We start from the raw sequence: 14201 nt of genomic DNA on the forward strand, positions 1-14201 counted from the left end.
GCACTTGATTTCCACTCATAGCTTCACTCATAGCATGGTAGTGGTGCAGTAAGTCCAGAACCGGTACATCTAGTTGTTTTATGATAGAGGGAGAAATCAGGCAGACCAGTGCTCCCATGGGCATTAGTTTTTGTTAAATACAAGGAGTTTCTTAGAGGTGGTTTACATCTTCTCCAAGCTCATGACATAGCCTTCCTATGTAGCTTAACAAAATATGATTTGGATAGGTGACTGGGAAGAGTCTGAGTCACATATAATAATCTGGGTAGGGAGTCCATTAATAGAACATGGATCTCTCCAAACCAAGAAAGTGGTAGTTAATTCCATTTTTTCAGATTAGTCTCCAGAGAAAACAAGAATGGTTTGTAATTAAGATTTATTATCGCCCGGGGGTATTTTAACCCCTAAGTATTTAATGTAGGCCATCTAAAAGGAAAAGCTGATTGGTGTTGTTGGGCCTCGTTGTTTGGGATAGTAATGTTTAGCATCTCAGATTTCTGGACATTGATATTAAATAGAACCTGATGCCTAATGCATGCTGCACAATCTGCCCAATCCAGCCCCCAGCAGCTATTAACTTTATTTACGAATTTATTTTCGTAAAGTTACTGACCCTATCAAACTCTTCAAACTCCTTCAGGACGACTAGAAGTCTTATACTTGGAGAGGAAAAATAAATTTAATGTTTGTAGGAAACATTGATAGTTTAATCTATAGCCTCCTCACCCCCTATGAAATGCTCATTCATAGGGTGAAATTATATTTATGCAGCACAAGAGATCATTGTTCTTGATGGTGCATCATTCTATATAAACAGACTATTAAACGATCGCTGCCATGGTCGGTCAGTGTAAACGGACCGTTAGGGTGTTTGTTAGATTTTCCATATCTAGTTTATAAAGGAATGGTGAAAGGGGCAGGCCTATCTTTTTCCATCATGATTCCTTAAATGAGCTGACAATGAATCATTACCCCTCACTTGTGCAGTGGGGTTATTGTATAAGGCCATCACCAATTCCCTCATTTAAGGACCCAGACCTAACTTAAAGAGGACTTATTTTTCTTCTGGTGTGTACTATGTGTAATCTCTGCTTTGAAGATCAACTGGGTGTTTCTTCACAAAAGTGCCCTACAAGATAAACACGGAGGATCGTGACACCAACAACAACCTATGTAAAGAAATAATTAGGTGCAGCATTTCTTAAGCTATTAATGTTACCTCAGTTTGTGACTGGAGTAACATTTCTAGCAAGGCGCATGGAGGCACATGCCACTGGTAGGATGTGGTGAATTCATTAAGTGCCTCTTAATTAGTTTGGCACATCTAATTCCTGCACTGTCCTAATTAACATTGGAGTATGAAGCCCAAGTCTTAAAGAATTCTCGAGAATGGAAAAAATCAAGTTAGGTGGGCTGCACTCTGGGAAATGAGGAGCCTTCGAGCTTCAGGTAAGGTTTTTATTAGTACCAATGCGTTTCAGAGCCAGACATGCGCCTTTCTCAAAGTAAAAAAAAAGTCCTAAAGAATTGGTGCTGTAGTCTTGAGGATGTTGTTCCACCATTCCCAACCTGGAACAAAATCCCACTTGTGATGGGATTGAAGGCTGCAATCTTAGAGCCAGGACCTTAAAAAGAGAGTATTAATATTTTTTACTTTACATTTCTTTTAAAGACTGGCACAGCTTTGAGTTTTTGCTAAATCTAACAGTATTGCTTTAACTACTGGCATTTTTAAAGTCTTATAGAAAACAGGCTGAGTTTTATAGAAATGTTACTGTCTGCAAAAACGCCACAAAAACAACATGCCAAATATGTTCGCTTTTTAAAACTTAAAAAAAGAGAAATAGTAACATCTGACAACAGCACTTGACTTAAAAAAAGGCTTGAAAAACATTAAAAATTAAATTAAAAAAAGGCCATACAAAGCCGGCTGATCTACTAGGTGTGTATGCCATTAGAGCCTAATGCCATTTGCTTGTCATTTTCAGGCGTTTTGGTTACACCATCCAAATGGCTCAGCACACACTGGAGTGGAGGACATGCCATGTTGACTCTGAGGCATCTCAATAAAGAGGATGAAGGGTTGTACACTCTGCGAGTTGTCATGGGAGAGTACTACGACCAATATAGTGCCTATGTATTTGTAAGAGGTGAGAAAAGGATAAGTAATATGTCATTATGCTTTTATATATACTTCTGGATGTACTATAGATTATATGATCATTTTGATTTCAGGATCAATGGGGATCACGGCAGTCGGACACCCAGCGATCATAAAGTTATCCCCTATCCCATTGATAAGAGATAACTTTGAAAGTTGATAATACCCCTTTATGTTTTGCAAGGGTGTACATTTCACTAACATAACCCACTGTAATCAGCCACAAACAATCGGTTATGGAAAACTCAATTCTACTTGGACAACTTTAAGCATTTTGAAAAAAAAACCCACATATGATTGCTATTTTTCTATATTATGATTTCTGGTTCTGTGTATTAGGCCGCGTTCATTTATTCACTATTTGGTCAGTATTTGACCTCAGTATTTGTAGCCAAAACCAGGAGAGGAACAATCAGAGGAAAAGTATAATAGAAACATATGCACCACTTCTGTATTTATCACGCACTCCTGGTTTTGGCTACAAATACTGATGTAAAATACTGACCAAATACTGAATGTGTGACTGTGGCATATTAAGAATTTCCTATGTAAAATAACAAGTATAAGATGTCATTGATATGGTTTTCACCATGGAATCCCGTTATTGTAAGGCCAGCTTCTTACATTTTTTTTTATTCATATGTGAAAAAACAATCCTTGTTTTTTTCAGTGTGCTGGATACATTGTTGGTCTGTGTGTCAATTTTTACAATCGTTGTATCTGGTTTTCTCACATGAAGAACAAAATGTAACTTGTCCTACCCATTAAACAACACACTGATGACATCCACGTGCTATCCATTATTTTTTGGGGGTGGACCATTGACTTGCATTTGTGAGTTTGATCCACAATACAGGTGAAATGGGACGTATTTCATTTTGGACTGGTTGTAATGGGTCAGTGGTTTATCCGTTATCAGTATGGATAGCACACATATTAAAAAAAACCTGATGCATAAAAAAGTGCTAGTGCTGTGACCTTCCTGGTGCTGCTGGTGCAGGACAGTATCTGAAGCTACCAACAGTTGGATTCCTCTTAGTGAACATTTGTGAGAATATCCACGCTGCAGGTTCCTAGAATATCTAGAAGGTCTAAGGGGCAACGTTTCTCATTGTGGAGAGTGACATACCGGCCCTGGCATGCCAAGGTGAGGAGGCATATTCGCAGTAGAGTTAAATGAAGAGGCATTTTGCATAGCAGAGGCAATAACCTTTAACTACTTTAGACCAGGACACGTCTCACTTCCACCAATGGAGTTGCTATGATCTTAAAGAAGACAAACATGTATTAGATGAGACTGAGATTTATGTGAAAAAGATGGAAATGGATAACCCCAAGCTGATTGTATTCAGCTGTAGATTTGTGTAAATTTGCATTAAATTTATGAGTAAATTCTCATGTTATGTATGAAAAATATTAAAATTTGAGAGTCCTCAGTGGGTGTTACCTTTTAATGGCTTACTGAAAACACGATCAAACACTGAGGACTCTCAAATTTTAATAGTTTTCATTCTACTGGCTAACATTACATGTATTCTGCTAAAAATATTGTTGATTTTCTGTGTAAAATCCTCAATGGAAATCCATAGGCAATTACAGCACAAATAACACAAACATATAGAGGTCGATTAATCAAGTCTGGCTTTTGGTCTTGCACCAAGGTGTGCTAGTGTAAGATAAGCAAAATTTATTACGTGTGGTATACTTCTATATAAATTTGGCATATGTTTCAGCTACCGTGTGCCAATCTCACTAATATACTCAAGTTATTGACACAAATATATTCATGTCCTAACTTATGCCATTTTTATAGCGTAAAGTATTATTTATTTGTTGGATGTACTTTTCCATGCCTCTCTTGGTAAGATCTGCCCATTTTTCAACTTTTCAGTTTTACACCAGATTTCTATTGCAAGAAAACGTTTGATGAATCAAGCTCATATTGTCAAAATAACAATGCCACACACTTCTATCATGCCTAAATAATGCCAGCACACCAGAGGCATAGCTAGGGTTTTGGTTCAGGGGGACAAAACTTCTGAGTGGGCCCCTAACCAGGTAACCTTCAATACAACTCGGTGACACACCCTAATAGTGGAGGAGAACCTCAGCAGATGACGGCGCTGTTGCTGAAAATAATCTCTATATAAAGACCAATATTGATATTACCTCCATATGGTCAGTGGTAGATACCAGTCCTACAGAACATATAAGAGATTACTGCACAGATATAGATAATGACTTACTGCTGATGTTCTTTCTGATGGAGTCGTTCACTTTTCACGTCTTTTCCTTCTGGCCCAGACCGACATGACAACTTCTTCCAGCCAGGACTCAGCTGCAGAGAATACAACAAAGACACATGTGACTTCTCACATTTTCAGCACTGTCCCCAATGGGACTATTGCCAACCTGCACAAACTCCTCATCCTGCTGATACCCCAATTCTGAACCGCTGATGCCATATGTGTCCCTATTACTGCACTTATTGTGTGGTACTATGTGACCTCTAAATTCTAATGCAACCCTCTAGAATACAGTAATGCCGGGTGCAAGTGGCCTAGAGAACAGTGCCCAAATTTTGTCCCCTAGACAGTAATAATGTCCTCTGTGAGCCCCTTTGACAGTCACAGTAACCTGAGTTCCCCATAACAATAAGTGCCCACTTTACATTTAATAATGTCCTAAGTCTCCCCCATATACAGCTCCCTTATACACAGTATAATGCTCTCGTATACACAGTATAATAACACCGTATAATGACACATCACTATATATACTGACTCCTTAATATTCCCCCAAACTATTTAATGGTTCCAACACTGTATAATAGCTCTGTCACTGTAATTTCCACACTGTGTGATGGCCCCCTAGATAGCCTCCATAAAGCATAATATACCAAATAGTCCTCAACACAGTATAATGCACTCCCCATAGGTCTCCATATAGTATAATCCACTCCCCATAGGCAGAGTCTATATTGTATAATGCATTCCCCATAGGCAGACTATATATAGTATATTGCACTCCCCATAGGCCTCCATATAGTATAATGCACTCCCCATAGGTCTCCATATAGTATAATGCACTCCCCATAGGCAGACTCTATATTGTATAATGAATTCCCCATAGGCAGACTCTATCTATATATATAATTGCCTAAGGGTTTTTCCGTCTGTCTGTCTTTCTGTCTGTCTGTCTTTCTGTCTGTCTGTCCTGGAAATCCCTGCTCTCTGATTGGTCGAGGCCGCCAGGCCTCGACCAATCAGAGACCGGCACAGCATCGACGTAGAAATCCCGCGTCTCTGATTGGTCGAGGCCGCCAGGCCTCGACCAATCAGCAACGGGCACAGCGACGATGATGTCATAAAGGACGTAGACATCCTGTGTCTCTGATTGGTCGAGGCCACCAGGCCTCGACCAATCAGCAACGGGCACAGCGACGATGATGTCATAATGGTTGCCATTGCGACGATGATGTCATAAAGGTTGCCTCGACCAATCAGCAACGGGCACAGTCTGCCGCGAATTCTGGAATCATCGTTGTCCATATATTACAGGGACATGCATATTCTAGAATACCCGATGCGTTAGAATCGGGCCACAATCTAGTATAGTATATTGCACTCCCCATAGGCCTCAATATAGTATAATGCACTCCCCATAGGTCTCCATATAGTATAATGCACTCCCCATAGGTCTCCGTATAGTATAATGCATTCCCCATAGGTCTCCATATAGTATAATGCACTCCCCATAGGCAGACTCTATATTGTATAATGCATCCCCCATAGGCAGACTCTATATAGTATAATGCACTCCCCATAGGCCTCCATATAGTATAATGCACTCCTCATAGGTCTCCATATATTATAATGCACTCCCCATAGGTCTCTATAGAACATAATGCAATCCCCATAGGTCTCCATATAGTATAATGCACTCACCATAAGCCTCCATATAGTATAATGCACCCCCATAGGCAGCCTCTATAGCATAATGCACCCCCATAGGCAGCCTCTATAGCATAATGCAGCCCCCCCCCCATAGGCAGCCTCTATAACATAATGCAGCCCCCCATAGGCAGCCTCTATAACATATTACAACCCCCCATAGGCAGCCTCTATAACATAATGCAGTCCCACAGGCAGCCCCTATAGCATAATGCACCTCCATAGGCAGCCTCTATAGCATAATTCATCGCCATAGGCAGCCTCTATAACATAATTCACCCCCATAGGCAGCCTCTATAGCATAATGCACCTCCATAGGCAGCCTCTATAACATAATGCACCCTCATAGGCAGCCTCTATAACTTAATGCAGTCCCCCATAGGAAGCCTCTATAACATAATGCACCCACATAGGCAGCCTCTATAACATAATGCACCCCCATAGGCACCCTCTATTTTATAATGCAACCCCATAGGCAGCCTCTTTAACATAATGCAGCCCCATAGGCAACTTCTTTAACATAATACAGCCCCATAGGTGGCCTCTATAACATAATGCACCCCCTTAAAGGCCTCTATAGTATAATGCACCCCCATAGGCAGACTCTATAACATAATGCACCCCCATAGGGAGCCTCTATACCATAATGTAGCCTCATAAAAAATAAATAAATAGTCACCTCTCTTTCTCCTGGTTCCTCCGCTGCTCTGAACACCCGCTCATCTCCGGACCGCAAGCGCCGAGTACTGGTGAAGTTATCGTGCCCGCTGTCAATGTCGGCAATGTCAGATGCTGACAGGGGGATGATGGGAGAGGGAGTGTAAGGCCGGGGTCACACTTGAGAGTTCAATGCGAGAAACTCACACGAGTCTCTCGTATCAAGTCCCGGCACTGCCGCTGGCACTCGGGACCGGAGCATTCAGCTGTTTGTATTTCTATGCAGCCGCATGCTCCATTCCCGAGTGCTGGCGGCAGTGCCGGGACTTGATGTGAGAGAGTCGTTCTAGTTTCTCGCACTGAACTCGCAAGTGTGACCCCAGCCTAACGATCCTTCTCTCATGAATGCAGTGAGCTGTATCGGCATTTAGCCGATACAGTTGACCTTGCGATTATGGGTGGGTGGCCCACTGCTGGCACTGGGTCCCTCACCACCTGCACAGGGGCCAAATAGCTGCCGGGTTACAGAGCAGGGAGATTGATTCTCCCTACTCTGCTACAGAATGTAACTGTATCGGTGCGCTCTGCACGCCGATATAGTTACAGTAGCGTAGCTCCGGGTGGGCCCCCTCAGAGCACGGGGCCTGGGCCAACCGCCCCCTCTGCCACCCCGGTAACTACACTACTGCAGCACACAGGCACAAATTTCTGTGGCCTTGTGTTAATCCGGAATATTTTAATTTGTTAATAAGCCCAGAGGAAACAGCTGATGTGTCACATTTCAAAGAAAACCCAAATTAAATTTTCATTTTCACATAAATACTGTACACTTCCCTTATCCAACCATTTGTCTAAAGTCTTCAGATGTGATAGTTGTCCTACAGTACTGGGGGATATCCAGTATTGGCATTGCATACCCACAGACAGGATACTGGGGAGATTAAGTCTAATATTAAGTAACACAGTTTTTATTATTCCTACTCGCCTGGTCTTCTAATTGAATTAAACATTGCTCTGCATTATGTGGAGCTTATGCAGATCGGGGACAGATGTAATCCGGTGTCAGCTGTCACGGAGCAGCTGATGCTCTGCCAGTCTGGCACTTCTCAAGTGCTTTGAATTCTTGGCTCTAAGTTAAGGGTCCAAAAAGCCACCTATGCTAACTTCAGCAGTACATATGGAAAGGAAACCTTGACGGGTGTGACGTAAATAGACACACCTACAAATAGTCTCCATCATCATTTTTAAATAGCCTCGCTTACATAGGGAGAGATTTATTTTTTGGATTCGAGTTCACGGTCTTGAATTCAGTAGTTAAGTCACAGCGAAACAACCAACAAAGAACTTGGGTCTGAGGGTAGGTTCTCTCAATATCTTCTTCATGAGGGTTCAGAGCAGGTCTGACGTGAAAGCTGCCTGAAAAACCACTAAGAAAATGCACAAAAGAATGAACAGATTAATTTCTGTGTAAAAACAACTTGCTGTTCATATGTTCAGGCTTTTGAGAATCTCTTAACCACTTCTGGTTTCCAAAAACACTAAGTGATTATCAGAAGTGATGTGACCATTCTTCAGGAGTGTTCCACTCTGAATAAAATTCTATAAGACCTTCTATATGTCAGTGTGAAGGCTGGAGAGACACCTAGGAGAGGCTCGGGAAATAACCAAAAGACACTGAAAAAACTTCAGGTTTACAGAACAGTAGAGAAAAGGAGTTTCCTGAAGAATCTTCTGCTTAAAGAAATGACGATTTGGCTCTCTGAAAAAGATGTTGTGTGCACATACCCTAAGGGCTCGTTCAGATGAGCGTACTTCGTGGACTTGTGCTGTCCATGCGCCACACGGAAAGTATATGAAGAGCACATACACCCATTATAGCCAATTTTCCAGCGTACATTGTCAATTTTCCACATTAACCAGCAGTCGGCATGGAAAAAATTGCAGCATGCACTACTTCATGCAGACGTGACTGATCTGATTTTTATATAGCTGTCTGAACCCAGCATTAAAGTGACCACACACAGGCCATAAATACTGTATATATTGGACCAGAGCATTCCTGGTGATCTCCTATTCAGGACCTGACACAGCCGTGCAATATACAGACAGTCCATTCACTTTTATGTGTAATGTTTGATTTCTCCATCAGTGGTGCTGTGGGTTGTGGGCAAATTAACCACTTACTCCCAATTTCCCCAAAGCCGGCAGCCCTATAACTACATTAAAGGGAACCTGTCACCACTTTTCTGTCCTACCAGGAAAAAATATCATTTTATTCAGTGTCAGCTATGCATTCCCTAAATACTTATGTAACCCGCTGACTCCCCATGTATCACCCATAAAAACCTGGTTTATGGTAATAGGGTCCTTCCGGTCCGATGGGCGTGGCTTCGGTTCACGCACTTCTGATTTTCGTCTTTGCCCACAGTTGAGCAAAGCGTACTGCGCACACGCGAGAAACCATTTGACTGCGCAGGCACGGTATCTCGCAGTGATCTGCGTCATCCACATCAAGGACTGCGTGCAGCAGCCAAGGAGAGGGGTGGATTGAGTGAACCAAAGCCACGCCCATCGGACTGGACAGACCCTATTAGCATACATCGAGGAAGAAATATAAAAGATTTTTATGGGTGATACATGGGGAGTCAAGGGGTTACATAAGTATTTAGGGAATGGATAGCTGACACTGAATAAAATGATATTTCTAGCTGGTAGGACAGAAAAGCGGTGACCGGTTCCCTTTAATATTGGTTGCTAAACTTAGTGAACACAAATGACATATCAGATTGCCACTTCCACTAGATATCCTTTATACAAAAAATTTTTGGAAGAGCATTTGTGTCGCCTGTAATGTTTATACCGGAGTTTTGTCAAAGAAGTTGTCTTGAACAGTTGATATGAGAGTGGCATAAAGGCTGAAACTTCCCTTAGCAAAATAAGTTGTGTTCCAGGGATCTAAGGAGGCATGCCATAACACTCCGCTGATAGCCGCAGATGCATCTCTTGTGATCCTGGCAAACAGCTGCATACACAGATAGCCATATCCCACTGGAGCAAGACTCTGGCTTATAGAGGACACTCCCAAGCAGAGGACTACTATGGTGTCTATTTGCCCCATTAGCCATTGAAGGGATTATGTCAGCAGGATTTGCTATGTAATCTAAGGAAAGCACGATTTAAGGGTTAAAACACTGCATTCAGCGATGTGTCACTTATTAGACTGTTTGTTGTTTTATACTTACAATGAAGGTTTTCTCCTAGGAGATAATCACTTCCTGGACTACAGCAGCAGGTGAGCCCTGGTCCAACCACACGCCCTCCTCTGATAAGCTCAGATAAGCTACTATCAATAGACAATGTACACTGTGGTGTGGGCGAGGTTAGCTTTCTCAGCTCTGCTGCATTCTACATCTGAAAATTCTGTGTCACACCTGCTGCACCCAGTAAATTAAGTGACACATCATTGTAATCAGTTTGTCTTTTCCTACATTATGCTGCTCCCACATGAGGAAGCAAAAACCTGCTGACAGATTCCTTTTAAACATTCTTTCATTGTTGCTTATGTATTCAAGTCTATTGCTTTCTGTTCTACTCTCTTATAGATGGTGAGCCAGAGGTCGATGGAGCTCCCGCTGCTCCTCTAGATGTGGAATGTCTTGATGCTAATAAAGACTATGTAATAATCTCATGGAAGCAGCCAGCAGTTGATGGCGGGAGTCCAATTGTGGGATATTTTATTGACAGGTTAGTATCATGAATATTCATATAAAATTGTAGAATTGGCATATCTTACTGACTATTTTTCAGATGTCCAGAGCTGTATATTTATGAATAGTTATTATAGGTTTTAGGCAAAGTTTGGGAAAAAATGAATTGCAGGGCACTAGGTTTTAAAAAATTCCAGTAGAAAGTATAATATCTGATAATCCAAATTAGTATTAAACCAAGAAAAACAAAGAAAACTAATCTATCCAATAAACTTTATTAAACAAAATAAGGATAAAAGACTGACACAACACCCAGACCCCTCTAAATGGGGGTGGGTCAATTAAAAAACCTGGCCCAAAAAGATTATAAAGGGCAAAGGGTGGGAGGGACAACGGGGCCGATAGCAAAAACCCTACACGTCCCTACAAATATTCCCTGCCTGTCTGCGGAGGTTGGCACCCTCTTGGACGCAATATGGCGCCCCCGCTCACCGTCGACTCACCCTTAAGGCCCTATAAGTCCCTCTACATGTATAAAGATACTATACCACAAACAACACCCAATACATGGCCTAACCAAACTCGGGACCAAAAAAAGAGAAAAAACACCAGGTAGTGATTCACCAGTAAAGACAAACGGTCTGACCGTACCAATCCCTAATGCTAAAGTATAACGCCTGAAACTAAGGCTAATACACCCTAAGGAGTCCCTAACCGAGTCTCCCTACCTGTCAGCGGAGGTTGGCACCCTCTTGAACGCAAATGGCGCCCCCGCTCCTCGGCGGCTGCCCCTATTAACCCTGGCTGAATCCCTAAAAGAAGATATATCGGGATACTAAATACGGGTGGTGCCTTAGGGGCTATACTAGTGACCCAGATAAATAGGTCCCTATAGCTCGGTCAGACCCTAAAGATAAAGCAAATAGCAACAATACTTAAACCAATGCTTGCACGGCAATAGGAAAGATGTATATAACAGCTTAACGAATACAACTATATTATGATCACAGTTGGTAAAGTACTCGTATGCAAATACAATGGTTGCGGGGAAAAAAAACAAAAAAAAAACAAAAAAAAAACACACAACTGGTGAAAAACATATAAACTTAAAAGGCCTGAAACACTTATCTGTGTTCAGGTCTCGCCTCTACGCGTTTCCCCCCCATGATGTGGTTCCTCAGGAGGCATATGGGAAAAAGAGATACTGTGTGAATAGATCACATCAGAGATACATGTTGTGCCTGGTTGCAGGTCAAGGAAACACTGACTAAAACGCCATTAAATAGTCTCCTCCCCCCCCTCCCCAATAGGGACAAAGGGTTAAGGGGCTAATTACCACCTGTGTTCGCCGCTTAAAAAAAAAAAAAAAAAAAAAACAAATATTCATGTTCATATTAATGTCCACCCCGCTCCAACAGCGCATGTGCCTGGGCGCAATGTTTCTGTCCGGCATCTCATCCCTGGACAAACAGCAAAAGCGCATCGACGCCGACTTAAGGCTAATGTAAATAATGCCATAAACACCTTTGCATACAGCTGGGTGCGATATTCATACCCACCCAGCTGTATAAGGGACACCCATACTGGAGCCACAGCAACGGAGGACAACTATACCGGGGTTACACAGGGACATTAAACCACACATGTTAAACATTATAGCTGGCACATTTTGCGCCCTAGAAGCGTAGTGATTGCGCCATTGGTTATATTTAAAGGACCCCTTGCATGTAATCACAGCTGCACCGTCACATACACATGGCCCAAGTATAATATTATGGACACCTATTGGCAATCCCTTAAAACCTGGCGGCCCTTACATGTACTTAAGAAAAAAAAAAAAAAAAAAAAAAAAAAAGAATATATGGCGTTTACAAAAAATATTGGCATGTGATGCTGTACTACCCACCACACAACACGTGGTTTCCATGTATAACTTATAAAAGCACCACATACAAATAGTTTGTTAACCATGTACACTAATTGTATAAAAATAACAATACATATAGATGTATTTTTATGCATATATCACCTCCATATGATATTTAAATTCTGAAAAATACACTCAATATATAGTGTACATGTATAAGTATGCGGTGAACTATAGTCAGCAGAGACCAAAAACCCGCAACCACACTACCCTAAGTCCATTAAACGTAGATGATAAAGAGTATGCACATTGTGCACCACATTCCTATACTCTTATGAACATTCCTGCAGGCCATCTACTAGGTCTGCAGCGCTGTATTATTTTAAATCAGGGGAAAAGGGGAGCGAAGACAAACCTGACGAAAACAATTCACACAAAACAACCAAAAGTAAGCCGCTCGTTAAGTCCTCCTGGGGCTACTGAATCCATCCTAAATATCCATTGTGTTTCCTTTTGCAGGATGACCCTATCCCAATCACCTCTCCTACCATTCTGTTTTATTACTTCCAGAACACAGAATGAGAGAGTCTTGCTGTCACCCTGGTGTACCTCCCAAACATGCCGTGCTACGGGGGTATCTCTGTTATTTTTGATATCTCCCAAGTGTTCCCCGATCCTCCTTCTCAACTCCCTTTTGGTCTTCCCTATATAATTCTTCGGGCATGTACACGTAGCCATATAGACCACACCTATGGTTTTGCAATTAGCAAAGTCTCTACAGAAGAAGTTTCTCCCATTCTGTGCACTCTTAAAGCTCTTACATGGTGTTACATAATCACAGAACGAACAGTTACCACATCTGAACGTACCATTGATGCGTCTATCAAGCCAAGTTCCCTCTTGTTTCGGTCTCTTATAGTGGCTGTGTACGAGCCGATCTTTCAAAGACCGTCCTCTGCGGAAGGTAATCTGGGGTCTATTTGGGATGATATCCGCCAGGGTTTCATCCAGCTGTAAGATCCCCCAATGCTTTTTAAGGACACTAAATACCCGGTTCGTTTGGTTGTCATAGGTTCCAATAATCCTAGGGGTATTCTCTGCCTCTAGTTCTCTATGTGTCTGTAGGAGCGTATGTCTCTCTCTACTCATAGCATTCCTAAAGGCCGGGTCTAAGACCTCATCCGGATACCCACGCTCACGGAACCTCTCCCTCAGATCGTATGCTTGTGTCCTAAAGATAGCAGGGTCAGAGCAGTTCCTTCTTACTCTTAAATATTGTCCCCGAGGGATCCCCCTTTTCAGGGGAACTGGGTGATGACTCTCCCACCGAAGCAGGGCGTTACTAGATGTCGGTTTACGAAATAGCCTTGTATCCAATGTACCACTGGCATTAATGGTAATTTTAACATCCAAGAACGCTAATTCATGTTCATCATTCTCAGATGTAAACTTTAACCCAAAGCAATTATCATTCAACCCTTGTACAAAGCTGTTAAACTCATTTGCTGTACCATTCCACATGACCAAGACATCGTCTATGTATCGATACCAAGCCGATATCTTGTCAGTCCACCATTCTTCTACCCCAGAGAACACTACGGTTTCCTCCCACCAGCCCAGGAGGAGATTTGCATACGAGGGTGCACAAGAGCAACCCATCGCGGTCCCCCTGAGCTGGTGGAAGTACTTACCGTTAAACAGGAAGTAGTTGTGGGTTAGGACAAACTCCATCAACTCTACTACAAATTTACTGTGTTTCTCAAAAAAGACGGCTCTTGTCCTTAGATAGTACTCCAATGCCTTCAGGCCCATACTGTGAGGAATGCTGCTATATAAAGCCTCGACATCTATTGAAC

General features: G+C 42.1%; 1 protein-coding gene across 2 annotated transcripts in view; it reads left to right on the forward strand.

Moving 5' to 3' along the window:
• The window catches only part of MYOM1 (myomesin 1), a 198613-nt gene that overhangs the window by 76926 nt on the left and 107486 nt on the right, over positions 1–14201 (forward strand). For both annotated transcript variants that reach the window (XM_069731145.1, XM_069731146.1), the window contains exons 10-11: positions 1989–2150; positions 10374–10515. In XM_069731145.1, coding sequence (XP_069587246.1) covers positions 1989–2150; positions 10374–10515 — 304 coding nt within the window. The remainder of the gene's footprint in view (positions 1–1988; positions 2151–10373; positions 10516–14201) is intronic.

Source organism: Ranitomeya imitator, chromosome 6 (genome assembly GCF_032444005.1).
Source record: "Ranitomeya imitator isolate aRanImi1 chromosome 6, aRanImi1.pri, whole genome shotgun sequence".
Classification (NCBI taxonomy): domain Eukaryota; kingdom Metazoa; phylum Chordata; class Amphibia; order Anura; family Dendrobatidae; genus Ranitomeya; species Ranitomeya imitator.